This window comes from Papilio polytes, unplaced genomic scaffold, assembly GCF_000836215.1.
Source record: "Papilio polytes unplaced genomic scaffold, Ppol_1.0 DF821511.1, whole genome shotgun sequence".
Classification (NCBI taxonomy): Eukaryota; Metazoa; Arthropoda; class Insecta; order Lepidoptera; family Papilionidae; genus Papilio; species Papilio polytes.
Genome location: NW_013527693.1, coordinates 1,910,055 through 1,928,577, shown reverse-complemented (window position 1 = coordinate 1,928,577; position 18,523 = coordinate 1,910,055). Strand labels below are relative to the sequence as shown.

Below are 18,523 nucleotides of genomic sequence, written 5' to 3'. Positions count from 1 at the left end.
TTTTACATATTTGTAACAAAAACATTTCCTAGAATAGGAACTACGCCTATAATCCACATTAATAAGAGCAATACAGTTTGTCGTATATTAGTGAACTAGCTGTTGCTCGCGACATCGTCCCCATGAAATAAAAAAATTAAAACGTAGTCTATGTTTTTCACTGATAACGTAGCTTTTAAATGGTGAAATAATTTTCAAATTCGGCCCAGTAGTTTTTGAGTTATTTCAATAAATACAAAAATACAAATATTTCCTCTCTGTAGTAGAAGTATAGATAAACAACATTTAGATATTAATGAAATATCACTTAAAACACGTATAAGTTATAGAGCTATATCATAATGCACATTGTGACCCACTTTTACAAGCAACTCACTTGACTGCAGACACGTACGACTACAAACTACCATCGAAATTTATTGCACATTTATTATCTATATTTTAAGATTACAATCTTTAAATTCATATTTCTCTACAGGGATTTTATAAAAATAAACATCATTAGTGATACGTTATTTGTAACTTAATTCAAGAACTAAAGTATTGAACTTTAATCGAACGAGAACATAAAAGGATATTATTTATAGTACGTAGTTTTGAATTCAAAGACTTTCTCAACTTAAATATAAAAATCTGCAACAAAGATCGGTCATAAAAGTCAATTTGAACAACATAGAAATTGTGGGATATCTGAAACTAACTTCATTTGTTTCTTTTATTCAAGTGACACTTCCATTATGTTTTATTCATGTTTACTTATACATTTATTCTGCACATTTGATCAATATCATTTCTTGGTAGTATGGTTCTAACTATAAAAAAAAATGTGGTAAAATATAAAACAAAATCTATATCTATACTAATATTATAAAGAGGAAAGATTTATATTTTTGTATGTTTTGGAATAATTCAAAAACTACTGTGTCGATTTCGAAAATTCTTTCATCATTAAAAAGCTACGTAATCAGTATCACAGGCTGTGATTTTTATGATTTTACGCGGATGACGTCGCGAGCAACAACTAGAATACAAGAATCTATAAAAAAATGCATTTACCTAATATCAAAACCAAATCGTACAACGAAAGTGTAGCAAAAAGTAATTGGAGGTATATACCAAAAGTCATGGCCTAGCGTAACATTGTAACAATCTTCGAAGAGCTGATTGTAAAACAAATTCAAGTAACCTCAAACACTTGTAACTGCGAAGGTCTAAATATTGTAAATACAAGTTGACATGATTCGCTTAAGGCATTCGACGAATATGGCACGATCTTTGGTCCGACGCTGCAACACGTTTGTTATAGATATACTATTATTCAAAATTTATTGTGGCTCCGAATATCACACACGACGCTACTTAGAACATAATTTAATGTATCAATACGTCATCGTATAAGTATGCAGGGTCAGGTTTCCGAATGCGCTTTCCTCCGCAGTAGGCTCACTTAGCATCAGACTGCACCGTCATACGCTCGTCAAAAATATCGAGCTGATATATGATTTGAATCTTGTAATACTATATATCAATTTAAACGGCAACGTGCTTAGAATTAATTCACTTAATGCTACAAGTTACATGAATGGCAATTGGTTCCACTTTTATTTGGATCATGGAAGCTCTTAATAATATTTTATGAATTATTAATAAGTAGCACTCCAATATATTTTAATAATAATTTTAGCGCAATTTTGCTGTTTTCGACGCCTTGTTATAGTCTCCTTCTCTTTATAATAAACATTTAAAAGGTTTACGTAATTCCATTTCTCAGCAACTTACTCTATCCTAAACATTAGGATTACTCAAGAATGTAAAGACGAATAAGTGTGATGTTTCCTTAATAGTAATAACTAAGTTATTTACTTGTATTTCCCTATTTAAAATCAAATAATACCTAGGACTCTTAAGTATTCATGAAGCGTTGTCTTTTATAAGTCGTTTACGCACCGACACTTACATAAGTGATGCAACAAGGAAATAAAAATATGCAAACAAATGTACATGCGTACAAATTATTATACAACAATAAATTAAACGCCAGTTAAAAGATTTACAAATCATATCGCTTACTAACCTTACGCACGTTGCATTTCTTCAGTTTTAACTCTACAGTGGAACTGTACAGTTAAAATTGTGCGTAAGTGAAAACATTAACTGTAGAGTTTAACTGACAGTTAAAATTTTGTAAACGCGTTTGTATACAGTTTATTTGGTGTAAAATAATCTATTCTTTATTCTTTGATTTCAGATTTCCAGAAATCAAGATGGCTGCCAATAGGCGCCCTTGGTCGAAAATGCAGTCTGTTATACTCCTCTTCGCCGTTACTTTGTGTTCATGTGATCCTGGTACGTTAAAACAATAATAAAAAACGTTCAGATTCTATTTGTATGTGCTTACAATTGTTACATTTATACGGTCATACTCGTATATTCTATTTGTATTCATGCTCGGGGTATTATAAGAGTAAAATAATTCAAACTTACTTTTTATGTAGGATCAAATAGAATAGTAACACTTTCCGCGATATCGTAAAAGGTAAGTTGGAAGCACACCCACTGTGTGAAGGCAAACAGTACACAAAAACCTCGCTTACATCCGAGCAGTGCAGTCTATAGGTCAAACCTTGGTTAACCGTTATATTCATGTTACAATTAAAATATCAAAATCAAAGAATAAATGATTGAAAGACATTTTGCAAATATTTATACATAATTGGCCAGTTTCAACAAGTTATTTGATCTTGTACTGAGTTAATAACTCTATAGCATGTGAAATTTATACAAAAAAATGTTACCATTTTAATAAATGTTCAAATTGAATTTTTAATTGAACTAAATCATCACATATCCTTATATTTTTAGAACAAACAATTGCTGTGCTATTGTACAGATTGATGAAGAAACCAATCTTAAAATAGGCTTGAACTTAACAAATGAGATCCGTTTGTGTCGTTGCCTTTAATGTCAAAGTCCTTGTAAACGGATGATATCTATAGCTCCGGATGCCTTTGTTGGAATTGTATCATTCTTCTTGCTATACGACATATTCTTGAGACTTCTTCAAAGAACAATGTAGTAGATACCATAAATTACAAAATAAAGTATAGAAAATAAAATACTACACTACATCTGTGTAATGATTTAATTTATATTATACATATGTTTGCAAATGTACAACTTATTTAATGTACAAATTCGTTTAAAACGTTTGACGTTAATTACTTGTAGTCTATCGCATTAATGATTTAAGATTATTATGTTCTTATAGGACCTTATTTTAAGTTTTTATTATAAGCATAGGTTGACAAATTGTCACTAACCTCTTGTTACCGAGTCTCAGATCTTTCAGTGTACATTCGTGAAACACACGCTAAATACAACACTCGTCATCCCCGTTAAATTGCTGAGTTGTACTTCGACAATGTCAAAAAGTGGATCAAGTCGTTTCGTACATTAACACTTGAACTTGCTTCCGTGACGTCAGTATCTTGACATTTTACTGTGCTCCACGTAATGGAGTCACGAAATTGTCTGCAGAATTTCTTCGCGACCTTCACGATATCCAGCTTCCGGTAGGTCAAGGTCTTACGCTTAGTTAACACTACTATTTTATCAATATTTCACAAAGACTTATTTTAAGATTTTTGCTATATAAGGGTAATTTCCGAGATTTTTTTGCAAAATTTCACTATAAGCGAATGTGTTATTTATTTTGTTTAAGATTAAATAATCACAGTATAAGCTATAAATATACTTTAAGTGAATTATTATTTGTACTTCATTTATTCGATTAAAGTAGTTCATAGCGTTATCAAACACGTTTGTATCGATGACCTTAAGTTTTGCAAGTAGTAAAACTTTTAGCAGTTTTACATGTACATTAGCTAACAAGGCTATTAGTGCCTCGTTTAAATATTCATCCAGATAAAAAATAGATTAAAAATCGTAAGCATTACGTTACGATGTAAAGAAAAATACATGCAACGAATTATACTATTCTCGATTTATCTTAAACAACCTTTTTATGTCTATTTAAACTATAAAAGTTGGAAACGATTAAACAAATTGAAAAACTATAAAAAAACTTAATTTAAATTAAGCAACTTAGTAAGTGAAGATCGGTGTAATAACAAAAAATTAACTATTTCCTTTTTAAGAGCTTACCGACTTTAAGCCTTGGCCAAATAGCTTAACGATTTGCATGTAATACAATAGGCATTAAATGATTTTATGATGAGTTTTTTCTTAATTAACACGTTTACGGCCACAAAAAATTAATTACCTGCAACGATGCTTTAGATGATAAACTGTGTTTGTACCATTTTGTTTTAACTGTCCTATAAAACGTTATCGAATTATTTTTGTATTATTATTACAATGCTAGATAGGAACTTTTGGGTAAATTATACGTCACGTCAATTAAACATTAAATAGCAAAAAAGACGTAAATACTTCAAAGGTTTTAATTAAAAACAAATGAAATATAAAACTATGTAAGATTTAGTATAGGGATACGCATGTTGTGATATTTAACGATCTCCCCCATTACATCCGGGACATTTTTTGACATTTAAATGTCAATTGTCGACTAACTTCCTGAGATCATAGCCTAGGATTTACACTTCCTGGATTTTAGCATTTAAAAATCACGTTTCCTGATTGTATTTGACATTGCATTCGCACGATCTACTTGCTACTTGATATTTAATGACCTTGAAAGAAGACCTTTGTAAAGATTAACGTTACGTCATTTAGATTAGCAACGAAGATACAAGACATTACTTGTATAAATTAAAACAATACAAAAACAATTGAAAACTATCACTCTCACCACGAACAGTCCTTAAATTACTTGAATAAAACATCAACTACTTTCTAGTATCAAATCCGTACTTAATTCTCTCAACATTAAGTGGCTAATACAAATGTATATTATAGCTACGTGCGTTTGAGTCGCATCGCACAAGTGACGAGAGAAAGCAGACGAAGGTCGCCATTGTGTGGCCTCCACTGACCACGTAGATATTTGGACGATGACTCTTATGACGTTTGCCTTGATTTGAATGATGTCTTCTTAAAAATTCAAAGAAAACTTAAAATTTTATCAATAAAAATAACAAAGAAGATTAAAATTAATTGTATTTAGGTAGCGACGTTGTTTTAATTTACAGGTCTTCAAGTTTAACTAGCAATAGTAATAAACATAATTCATACAAAGCATAAGACCTCGCACATCTTTGACTATACTAATGCAGAACTGTTTAGTCTTGTTTCGATTCCTATAAACTACATGGAGGTGCGCAAACTACTCGATTTTTAGTTGTGCAACTAAACAGTTGTTTTGGTTGCGTAATAATCGACAATCGCACAGCAGTTGTGTGATAGTTTCGTCAAAGATCAGCTTCAGCTCTAAAGCTTTGTCTTAGTTACTGATATTTACCGTATTCCATATAATTAGTTTCCTATAGCTACTTATTCTAATGAAGTTGTTGCTACCGAGAAACGAATAGCTTCCTTGTCACATAAACATTAGCAGATACGTTGCGATGAGATATCTGTTTAATGCTTGTACCTTTATCTTACATCACGAGTGTAATCATGTGTTTCAGTTGCACAAACATTTGTACAAAAACATATCGTTGTCTCTGTTTAATCAAAGATAATGAAAGAGATGACTGTGAATTTTTGTACATATGTTTTGATTGTGGAAACCCAGGTTATTGGCTTAAATCGTTAGCCATAAGCTGAGTACCTTTTAATAGCTTTAAGCAAAGTTAACATTATCTACGTAAGATCTTTTGTTTTAATTTAATTGTATATGAGTTATAACTCTAATACGTTGCAATAAATGTTTAAAATTGTTCACGGCCTCATTAGAGGTTATATTTACAAATATTTGTCACCAAGGGATAAGAATATGTCATGTGATATGAATTGCCTTTAGTAATATTAGGAAGCTCTGTCCATAACTTATAATAAATTCGGCGAATTAAATTACAACTCTTGTACTCATCAAAATATTGTAAATCCTCAGAAGTAATATGTTAAAATAAATTGACGTAATTATGTTTTGCAAAAAGAAGCTAACCCTATTAAGATCATGCCTCTTTTTTTAAAGCTATGATCTCATTTGCTATAAGATAACAAAAAAGTTGCTTCTTTTTTCTTCAGAACTCATTTGCCCTGCTGACTGTACCGGATTTAGTTTTTATACGCGGATACGGTTGAAAAACTAACTTCTCATCAATCACTGGCATCAAACACACGTCATTTTGAGTAGTTCTCATTCAGAAAACCCCTAATCATCGTTTTGTATTGTTAAATGTTACAATTAGCGCCACTTTATGGCTATTATAGTAATTTGCATATCATGCGTCTTGTTTTCTTATCCTTTAACTTGACTAAGATCACGAATCTATTAATCAACTTTATTATATTTTTTGCTGAAGTAGTTTAAAATAAGTATAAGTATTGATTGAAGTTGGTTCAAACATAACAGTAAACTTTCCGTTAGAATATGCACGTTAAAAAGTATGCATAATTTACTCGTATCGTGCCTGTCAACTACTATTGATAGATATGTCGATAAACATTGAATAATATCGATTGATAATTTCTAAAGTGGAATACGTCGGATGCATGCCGCCTCTCGTCGTGTCGCCGTCGCAGCTGTCAATGAAGTTCTGACAGCTACGCTTATAACAACATTTAAAGCGACCAACACATTTGACTAAACAACTGTTATGCGATTGGCGTTTGTTTTGCATCCAATTCAACTGTTTAGTTGCACAACTAACAATCGAGTGGTATGCCTCCATATCATCCATAGCATAAGATCATATGAATCAAAACGCGACTAAATAGTTGTGCGATAGATTAATTTCAGGTGTACAGAAGCTCTTACTATTACAATTATATAAATTAATATCTTGATCGAACGTCGATTCGTTGACCTATAACTTTTCTAGCTTATGTCAATGACAACTTTTATCTATATATATTGAATTGGGAATCAAGTTTTATTTACAGTGCAATTAAAATTTTATTTCAACCAATAAAATTGTAATAACGATAAACCATAACTTAAAATAACAATACTTACTTACTAGGCTTGTTTAACAATTTTAAATCAATGCATTTTATGAATACATGTTACTACTATAAATATGTATTTATTACAAATGTAGGACAAATGGTATATAGCGTCTAAATCATTTGGGTCAATAATAAACAGATTATAAAGTGATATAAAATACATACAAGGCAATAATTATGAAAGAAATATTGCCGAGAAAAAACAAATGCAATATAAAACGGATTTACGATTTACCGTGCAATTGGTGCAGGTGCAGAATATAACCGTATCATACATGTTTCATGACCAATTACGTTCGCCTTCACTTAAATATTAAATGTCAACTGCAATATATGTACAAGTTACTATTAACTTACATTTATCCCTTACTAAGTATTTCTGAATTAAGAAAAATATATAGCAAAGTAATAATTTGTCATTCTCAACATTCTTTTACAAGTTTTAAAGACAATTTGAAATAATTAACGTTAGATATAATAGAAATAAATCGATTTAAATGTTTATCCTACGCAATAAGTTACATTACATTTATATTTCAGTAGCTTTCGCCCGCGACTCTGTTCGCATGGAATTAAAAAGAAAATTAAGTATCCAATGTGTTCTTCCAGACTGTATTCTACATCTTTGTCAAATTTCATCAAAATCCGTTCAGCGGTTTAGGCTATAACATCCATCCATCGATCTAAACTGTCGCATTTATAATATTAGTATGACTATGATAGTAAGATAATAAAATAATAAAATAGTAAGATTTATTTTTATCACAATATTATTAACAATATACGATATTTCCAACCAAAAACATTTTTCGTCAATGTTCGTATTGTCGTAGATGTCATGCATTCTACCTAATTATGAATGCATGACATCTGGATACTAGATCAAGCTTATACTCAAAACAAAAAGTAACCTACAATGCTAGACGGTATTTAATTTTCATCTCACGTAAGAGGTTAATTGTATACGCTTTGGAATCTCGTTTTTAGATTAACCAGGTTTTTACAATTAAATAAATCTATTGGATTACGTTTTTGTGATAATTCAGATTAATCAATTACTTAAATATATACATATAATAAAATGGGAATGTATGTTTGTAATATAAAAAGTAAAATTCCAGATTTCGGAAAGATTATGTCTTTACGTCGCTTATAACGAAAATCGCATTTAAAAATTTTTTGTCTGTCTGTCTGTCCGCAAGTCGCGTTTGTTCCGGATAATCTTTTAACACCTGGGCCGATTTCGAACGGACTTTCTCTGAAAGGTAGCTGACAGACGGGCATATTATAGGCTACTTTTTTATCTTAATATTGCGAGGACGAAGTCGCGGGCAACAGCTAGTATGTAATAAATATAAAGTACAAACTGTTGTCAAAGATTAATTATGTCAATTTGACATAAGCAAAATGTTTATTTTTTTTATTACAAATAGTCAAGTTGGAAAAGAAATGAAAAATCAATTTGATGTAATTATCTTACACAAACGTATTGAATTTGTTATAGACAACAGTCTTCGGAAAGTTATAATTTTTATCAGCAATATACAAGTTTTGATTTAGTTTATTTTGTTTCAGAAATATATTATGAAAAGCAGCGATACGATGGCTGGTACAATAACAGAGCTTATCCTGATTGGGGATCCGTCGGTGAGTATTTAACATAACCTCAGAAGGCGCCTTATTACTTTTTATATAAGTATGATTAATAACACGGGTCCTAGATCTCAAGTGTTTAGAACCTAACCTCAATATTAACTGTACTTTTATATTTCTCTACTTGTATCTAGATAAACAAATTCAAACGATTGCAACACATCTATAAATAATATTGCCACAGGCCGTTATTTTTTTATCAGTTACTATTGTTATACTGGTATTCAGGCGTAATCACAATAAAACATTTGATTTATCTATACGACCTCGATGTTATAGTTCTGTGGCTACTAGCGCAGGTGTTAATTTTTTAACGTAAAGATTGAATTAAAAATTATCATTCCATTCGTTAGTCCAATAATTGGATTTTATCACACAATAATTGTTAAACTTTATAAATACCAACATAAATTAACTACAAAATAATTATTTTCATTCAAAATATCACCATATGAATTCGGGTTATAATTACAATGCAAGCAAAGTGTACAGTCAGTATACACTGAACCGTGTGCACATTTCTTTCCTAGATAAGTTTCAAAGATTTTTTTTAAATACGACGCATTTTAAAATTTAAGTTATACAACTTAAATACACATACGTGTACATCATAAAATTTATAACGGTATAATTGTATAACACAGACCTTAGGAAACGCAAGTGGAATTTTGCTGTGAGACTCATCAACACATAAATAATGAATGAATTAAATTACAAAGTGGTATGATGACATTCACGCGGAGTTACTCATTACGGATGAAACAGTTGCAGTGTAGTGGAACACAAAACACCGTATAAAAGATTTCAACGCATAAATACAACTAAGCTATAACATAAAATGTATAAAATCTTTTTGCCATAATTAAAATCGTTAAATCTATACATTTAATAAAATTGGAGTGCCAGTTTGTAAAATCAAAAGAAAAAATCCAAATTTCGGGAAGATGATGTAGCAATGACAAAATCGCATTTAAAAATTTTTGCCTGACTGTTTGTCTGTCTGTCCACAAGCCGCGTTTGTTGCGGGCAACCTCCGAAACGACTCGGCCGATTTCGCCGGGACTTTCACTGGAGGGTAGCTCACATGGATAGACATATTATAGACTATTTTTTTTATATCCGCGCTGTCAAAAGTACGTAACGCGTGGTCCAAATTTGCGCTAACGAAGTTTGCAGTCGACAACTCATTTGAAATAAAATTATTAGGTTAAAAACTTCAACTGGATATAATACCATTTTGCATCTCAATTTAATATCCCTATCTTTTACTTTCAATTGCCATTGTCGGACGAATATTATTCAACCACGAAAAATCCCAACTACACTATGCAATAACACAAAAAACAAGCATAAATTAGTCTACATATCAATGAACTGTAATTATTGTTTTCAGATCACGTTTTTTTGTTTTTTGCTACATTCTCACGTGTTGCGATTTTTCTTTTTTTTTTGGTACTAATTTTGTCGATGACCGTTAAAGCCAATGGCTGTATAACAAGTGAATAAACATTATTTCGATTCTATATACTCGTATAATTTTAAATCTAATTTGTCCCTTTTTTATTTCAATCTGTTGGGCTTTTTTAATTAAAATATTTTTAATTAAAATTACGTAAGTAACATAGGCTGTGTTTTTACATATTTAAATTTCACGCCGACGAAGTCACAAACAAGAGCTATTTATGTATTATACTCATGGATTACCAGAATAAAATGGTTTAAATCAATTGGAAAGTCGTTGATTAGAGGTTACGTCACGGTCAACAGAGATACAAAAGTACTTGAATAAACTCTTATTTAAATTGTCATTCGTCTTGTGTAACTGATGGCTATCAAGGTAAATAGACACATTGGCATGTTCTGTACGTAGGTTAATGTCTAGCGGCGTGCGGACAAAAACTAATTAATGACTTCGTGTGAACCATTGATTTTGCTCGCATGTTTACAGGTCACGTTTATTGAATTCATTTTGGTCGGTTGCTATTACTGGAACTAAAGCTTAGACAAAACATTTGTATAGCTTATATCTGTTTTTTTTAATGGCGGCTTCTGCCGCTCTCGTCGCTCCCCTGAAATATATTTCTCAGGTACCTGGGATGCGATTGTTTTTATTTTCAAAAAAGTTTACAATCGGTCTAAATCTAAAATTACAGGTATCTTATTTCTATATCACAGTTTGTATCTCATATTCTAGCCCAGTTTTAAATCAATAAATTAAATTAAAAACTAAATTTACAATTAAAAGTTAGTAATAAGTATCAGTTATTTATGATGTTTGTATGACTACTAAATCCAATGATATACGATAATATGAAATTGATTACTACTGAATTGAAAAAAGCAATTAAATATGTAAATAAACGTTATTTTTTTACCTATTAATAGGTTAACTTATTTTACAGATAAATTAAGAACTGGAAACAAATGAAACTTGTTTAATTCGATTATGACTTTTTTTTAAAAGCCCATTGTTTGTTTTTGACCGACTTCCAAAAAAAAGGAGGTACTCAATTCGTTTGTTTTTTTTTTCAACGACAGTTTCAGTAATTTCAGTTTTAATCGCGCATTTTATTTAGTTTAAAATATAAATAAAAGTATTTCTTTTAATTAAACTCTGTAATGCACAATCTATAATATGTAAATTAACTTCATTACAATTCCAAATAAATTGTTTCTTTAATCTTAAGTCCATGGACATTTAAAAAAACAAAATGTAAGTTTGGTTTAAATTGCGTAAGCTCTTGTATCGATAGTCATATGTTTCAGTTACTGACAGCTGTTTATTATTCACATTATAAACAATCTCACTGTATGTTATTAATGGCCGGTTTCCCAGTTATATTTAACAATTCGTTAGTGTTTTTGATTAGTAAACTTCATTATATGCGTTTCTGAACTACGTTACTTAAGTTTTACGTTGCATCTTAGGTTAAACTAACACTGAAGAACCACTAGGTATTGATAAAATAAATAGCAACTTCAGGAACCCAGCTTAAGTCAACCAAAACCATAAAATGAAAGTTTAAATTGCGTAAGCTCTTGTATCGACATTCATTTGTTTCAGTTATCGACAGCTGTTTGTCATTCACATGATAAAGATACTCACTCTGTGTTATTAAGTCGTGCAACATGTATCGGTAATTATTGTCTCTGCCTGTGTTGAATATCTCGGCTAAATATTGCGTGAATACAAACGAATCACTATGATGATGTAATAAGTATCAAATGTTAAAACAAAATATAGAATTATTTGATCGAGGTTCGATTTTCCTCATCAATATTGCGACTGTTCAATTTATTATAACGTAATATTGGTAATTTAATATCTATTTATTCGTCTATATATAAATGATTGATAGCCGAGGGTTAACAGATGGTCAGATTTTCTTAAGCTTCCAAATGTTAAATATATTTGATTGTAAATTACAATAACTAATACTAATATTATAAACACAAAAATAAATGAATAGTTGTTTAAGTTTGAAGTCTAAACGGCTGAACGGATTTCGATGAAATTTTGTATAAGTGTAGAGGTAGTCTGAAAGAACACATAAGCTTGATTTTAGGTTTTTATTTATTCCACGCGGAGGGAGTCGCGGGTTAAAGCTAGTATATTGTTAATCGTCATTACCGTTCAGTTAGAGGTCATATAGATTTGTTTTTAAAAATAGAAAAAAAGTATAAAGTCGCAATTAATGTTTAAATAGCTTCGAAATAAAATTATGTATTTTAAAACGGTTAAAACGAATGAACATATTATTTAAAAGCACATTATATAGTTTCAAGTACTCTGTTATCTAACTGCGATAATTTATTAGGAATTAATTTTAAGATTAACACATCATTTATAACTTTGACAAGTTACCACGACTCGAGCCTCGGGCGACGTGAATACGGACACAAACTAATTGATATTACAACATATTAAAGTGACTTCGTAATTTCTATGACATATTCAAATGCTTGGAAAATATAAGCTTTTTAATAAAGGGAAATTTTATTTTCATTTTTCTACGCGTAGAATGGACACTTAGGGCCTGTCCCACCAAAGGCTGATAGAGGCTCAGACAGTTTGATAATGACGTCTCTGTCAGATGAGTGAACAAAATCCGATGTTTACAATTTTAATTTACAATTTGGTAGGACAGGCCTTTAGTGTCAAAAAGCATAAAACATATTTTAATTATTATAAATATACAGTGTTAGTAAACCTAATAGTTTCTCGGTTGTCTTGGTTACATTGTAATTTTAAAAACCCTTTTACGACTTTACCATTTTCGACTTCATGAGAATTATCTGGGTCAGTGTGTACTATGTTTAAATAAATATCACCTGTCTACTGTAATTGGAATAATATTTTATTGGCGTAGCGTGTAATCATCCATCTATAAGAATCTTGATAACCAAATAAAACCTTTTATTACAAAACAATAAGTGTTATTATTATTCGCAGATAGTAGACTAACACGAAAGACTCCAGCTTCGTACGCGGATGGTGTGTACATGATGGCGGGAGCTGATAGACCAGGAGCTAGAACTCTATCAAAACTATTCATGCGTGGACAAGACGGATTGCCATCGTTATCAAACAGAACAGCGTTATTAGCGTTCTTTGGTGAGTTTTAAAACTGAAAAAATACAGAAGTCTTATCATCATTAGTTTCAACTTCTTGCAGATCTACTATTAGTTAGGATTCTTATGTTACGATTCTGAATATGTGTATCTTTATTTATTAACTTTATTTATTAACTTTTTATTAACTTTCCAAAGCAAAAACGTCGTTCTTAATTAATATCATTTCCCTATAATAAATAGTAGTGTAATAACCGTTTTAATCCATTGAAAATTAAACTTCGAACTCTAATAAATAAGATATCATAAAACAACTAGTTTTGAGAATAATTTAAAGAATCTTTCACATGTTTCCCGTCAACAGGACAGGTAGTGACTGGAGAGATAGTAATGGCGTCGGAGTCTGGCTGTCCCATCGAACACCACCGCATTCCGGTGGACAAGTGCGACCACATGTACGACCCGGAGTGTCAGGGCGCCAAACACATGCCGTTCCTTCGTGCGGCTTACGACAGGCAGACTGGACAAAGCCCTAACAGTCCTCGTGAGCAAGTAAGATAACCATCATTATATGAGTGCTTATCTAGCCATAGTTTGAACAATTCCAATGAAATTGAACCCAAAATCCGTCGCAATTATGGTTTTCGACATAGTAAACTGGATTTGAATCCAAGACCTTATTAGTATGTATTTCGCAATATCAATGTCTAGATGTCATTCAAGTTATTGGAATGTTTTGCATATGGTAGTAAAAATGTCATGACTATAAAACACCACAGACAATAGATTAAACATCTAAAAAGGCACAACACTATGAAGACTTCAACGACACGAATTAAACAGCGCTAGTTCTTTTGAAATATCTCGAACTTTACTGGCTCGATGGTTATTTACCATTTGCAGATAATTTATAGTATACATTGACGTTAGGTACGTGGATTACCGTCTCTGTTCGGCGAAGGATAAATTCTATGCAATAAAGATTAATGTATATGTCTAACCCAGATCGCATCGTAACTGCGCAAAACTAAAGTCTACATTCAAATAGAAACTTTAATCCATTTTTAAATTTATATAACTTCAATATAAGTAGTGTTGGTGGCTCAGGGATTAAGCACTTGACTTTTAATTATGATTCTTTTTTTAATACTGGCCATGTACCGTTTTTTTTTTAATTCATACATCATTGTCAATATCACAAATATATGCGAATAAAGATGTACACATGTAGTAACGCTTTTTACTTAGAATAGGCTCCGCTGTACCGCGAGGTGCCTTATTGTATCTAATATGTATATGTTGTTCCAGATCAACCAGATAACGTCGTGGATCGACGGCAGTTTCGTGTACAGCACGAGCGAGGCATGGGTGAATGCAATGAGGTCATTTCAGGTGCCACCAGCAGCCACGCCTGCCTCTTTATGTACATTTCTATACGTTTACGTAGCTTATTATCACATATAGTGATACGTCACGCATCTTTTCCTTTTAAATTGATATCTGTAGTTAACACACGATCTTTGTTCCTACGTCGTCTTAATCTTAGTCACCCTAACAAATACATGGGCAGTGAAAAACACTATCCTTATTCCTCACATGGTTTCTAAATTATATATTGTTTTTAAATAAAATTGTAACATGGGGTCTATTACAAACCCTTCTGATCTTAACTAACAATATGAACTTAATATTGTAAATTCTTTAGCACATTTCCCTTCTTTTAAAGATATCGACAAATTAAAGAAAAATTGTCTAGTTGTAATAGTTTTCTTACTAACAATAACTAAAGATTACTGCAAAATTATACATTATAAACGTCATCATCATGTATAAAACATATGTACATTGTGTAACTGAATATAATTGCACTTATAGAACGGAAGTCTGGCGAGCGACGGCGGCATGCCCCTGCGCAACACGAAACGTGTTCCGCTCTTCAACAACCCTGTGCCCCATTACATGCGCATGCTCAGCCCTGAGAGACTATTCTGTGAGTTAAATGACCTACATAATTATACAATTTATACCATGATTCAGATTAAGACAAAAACAACAATTACTCTATGTTTATTGGTGATTATAATTATAATCGAATGTTGAAGGTTCAAATATCAATTAAAATATTTACTCATATAATTGATCTCCGATTTCGTAGAAATCAGGCTAGTATATTTGATTCGCTAAGCATATTAAATAATCATTTATTTTGTCTGAAATTACGTAATGTAAGGTGACTTAAAATCAAATTTCTTTTACAAATTCAAGTTAAGTCCGCCCATCGGTTTCCAAGTACTATGTTTTTGTAAGAATCTAATTGCATCACACGGATAGAAATATTTAATGGATTCAAAAAAACATTTGTTACGCGTTGCTCAGAAGCCACGGAAATCTTCCAAATCGTTTCTTATATTGATTGAAACAAGGTTTGATGTTCCATGTATAGTGTTAGGAGATCCTCGGACTAACCAGAATCCAGCACTTGTGACGTTTGGTATACTGTTGCTGCGTTGGCATAACGTGGTGGCAGCGCGCGTCCACAAACAACACCCAGACTGGGATGACGAGCAATTATTTCAGCGCGCCCGACGCATTGTCATAGCTAGCTTACAGGTAACCGTGCTAAATTAAATAACACTTTGTGTGAATGTGAAACCAAAGTCCACAATAAACTATCCCTTTTGTTTATCGTTATAAAAATGAAAGGTATCAGCACTTTATTAATTTTTTTACATCATTCGTATTATAATAGTCTTTTCCTCCTTTCTAATTTGTGAACGTAAGGATGCTATCAGACGTATAATTATAAGTATTGCATCAACATTTATTATACATTTGTAAAACATTACACATTCTCAATCTTCTCTAAAGCTGTATTTAGCATTTTATTATTCATTTTTATAATCTCCTGTCTCTCTAAGTTTAAGCGTTGACACATCCATGAAAACGAAATGCTTTAGATCGTGTCTTCATGCAAATTGTTTCATCAACAGAACATAATTCTATACGAATACGTACCAGCGTTCCTCGGGATACCTCTTCCTCCATACGAGGGCTATCGGGCGGAGATAGCTCCTGGAGTGACGCATGCATTTGCTGTGGCCGCATTTCGCTTTGGTCATACTTTGGTACCTCCCGCCATATTGCTGCGAGACAGAAATTGTAGATACAGCAGAGCACCCGGAGGACACGATGCTATTAGATTGTGTCAGACTTGGTGGGATGGGAATGTAAGTAAACATCGATAGAAATGGATTTACATTATTACAATCTTAGTCCCATGTGATTAATATTATAGTCACAATTCCTAATGAAAGAATTTATTGGAGATAGTCTGGATGAAAAAAAACCACTAAGCATGAAGAAATAGAAATCGTTGTTCTACGAACGTTCTACAAACAAAAATTTAAAAAAAAACTTTTTGCTACAATTATAATAAAATTGCTTAAGAGCTAATAACAATGTTACGGAGCTGCTTAGATAAAGAGTTATTGTTCTAGGATGTGATGTCGCAAGTACCAATAGAAGAAGTACTAATGGGGATGACAACACAGTTGTCCGAGAGAGAAGATGCGTTATTATGCTCCGATGTCAGAGACAATCTCTTTGGTCCTATGGAATTTTCTAGACGCGATCTTGGTGCACTGAACATCATGAGAGGTAGAGACAATGGATTACCAGATTACAACACTGCGAGGTATTTACTTTCTTTTATCATTTAATTTTTCTTTTACCCAAACATTGTTTTAAATTACATTCATGTTTAAAAGGTGCATGTTTGATTTTTCAGAACATATTTCGGACTACCGAAAATAAAGACTTTTAACGAAATTAACCCTGTTCTCTTTGACAACAATCCAGATCTACTGCAAAGATTGGTACAAGCTTATGACGGAAAGCTTGATAACATTGATGTTTATATAGGTAAGTTAATTCTAATCTTACTTAGCAATATATTAATTTAAAGTGAATAAAGATCAAGAACTAGAAAAACTTGTTGTTAAACTTCAGCTTACTTATTCCATTTTGACACATAGATTATGTATAGTGATGTTTTTTAAGATTTTTTTTTTTAATTATTACAGGAGGAATGCTTGAATCGACTGGTCATCCCGGAGATTTATTTAGAGCAATAATTATAGATCAATTCACTAGAATAAGAGACGGAGATAGATTCTGGTTCGAAAACGATAAAAATGGGTACGGGTACTGAACTTAAGAAAACACCTACTTATCAATTTATAGAGAAGTAATATCTGATGTTATTCTTTTGTTTTAAGGATATTTACTCCTGATGAGATAGAGGAACTTCGTCGTATTACGCTATGGGATATTATAGTGAACAGTACAGCTGTCGGGCCTAATGACATCCAGCGCGACGTTTTTCATTGGAGCAAGGGAGACCCCTGTCCACAACCGTACCAACTTAATGCTTCTAAACTACCACCGTGCAAATATTTGAAAGGATATGATTATTTTGAGGTGAGCTTAACTGTAAAAATTGATATTATGCTGTAGCTGTAAGTTGTTCTATTTGATTTAAATAAAATCCTTAACAAAATAAACTTATTCGACACACGACTATTAACTTTATACCAAGTTTGCAATGAGAAATTCTAATTTCTAACCTGATATGCCTGCATTATTAAAAATCACCTTATCGAGGTGTAAACTGATCTAACCTGCTTATAAATTGCTCATTTACTCTTGACTTATAAAGGTATACCGCAAGTTGGTTGTGACTCATTCTATGTATTAAATTTGCACAGGGCAACGAGTTCGCATACATCTATACCTGTCTTGCGCTGGTATTTGTGCCAATACTGTGCGCGGGCGCTGGCTACGGAGTGGTTAAATTACAAAACAGTCGCCGACGCCGACTCAAGATACAACAAGAACATCTAAAGAATACTCAATACAAAGGTTTTTACTCAATAAGTATAAACATAGGAATCTAAAATTCAGTATTCGCGTAAAATTCATAAAATTATCGTTTGTTATTTTGTCAAAGGCCCAATGCACACTTATAATTTTTTATGAGAATCCAAATAATCTTTATGTTACTACAGTTCGTCAACCTAAGAAACTGATAACAAACACATCATAAACTATTGCTCAGGTTCAGTAGACAAAATGGTATGTCGCGAATGGGTGCACGCGTCGTACAAGCGGATAGTGAAGCTGCGACTCGGTCCCGAACCCGCC

The 18,523-nt window shown here is 32.0% G+C and overlaps 1 protein-coding gene across 1 annotated transcript in view; it reads left to right on the top strand.

The window, feature by feature from the left end:
* Window positions 1-18,523, top strand: part of LOC106108434 (dual oxidase) — a 29,215-nt gene that overhangs the window by 5,580 nt on the left and 5,112 nt on the right. The window contains exons 2-15 of the mRNA XM_013289599.1: window positions 2,249-2,346; window positions 8,671-8,742; window positions 13,202-13,363; window positions 13,686-13,873; window positions 14,630-14,713; window positions 15,197-15,311; window positions 15,765-15,931; window positions 16,312-16,548; window positions 16,819-17,015; window positions 17,109-17,242; window positions 17,404-17,518; window positions 17,599-17,800; window positions 18,088-18,241; window positions 18,438-18,522. Coding sequence (XP_013145053.1) covers window positions 2,265-2,346; window positions 8,671-8,742; window positions 13,202-13,363; window positions 13,686-13,873; window positions 14,630-14,713; window positions 15,197-15,311; window positions 15,765-15,931; window positions 16,312-16,548; window positions 16,819-17,015; window positions 17,109-17,242; window positions 17,404-17,518; window positions 17,599-17,800; window positions 18,088-18,241; window positions 18,438-18,522 — 1,994 coding nt within the window. The 5' untranslated portion in view covers window positions 2,249-2,264. The remainder of the gene's footprint in view (window positions 1-2,248; window positions 2,347-8,670; window positions 8,743-13,201; window positions 13,364-13,685; window positions 13,874-14,629; window positions 14,714-15,196; window positions 15,312-15,764; window positions 15,932-16,311; window positions 16,549-16,818; window positions 17,016-17,108; window positions 17,243-17,403; window positions 17,519-17,598; window positions 17,801-18,087; window positions 18,242-18,437; window position 18,523) is intronic.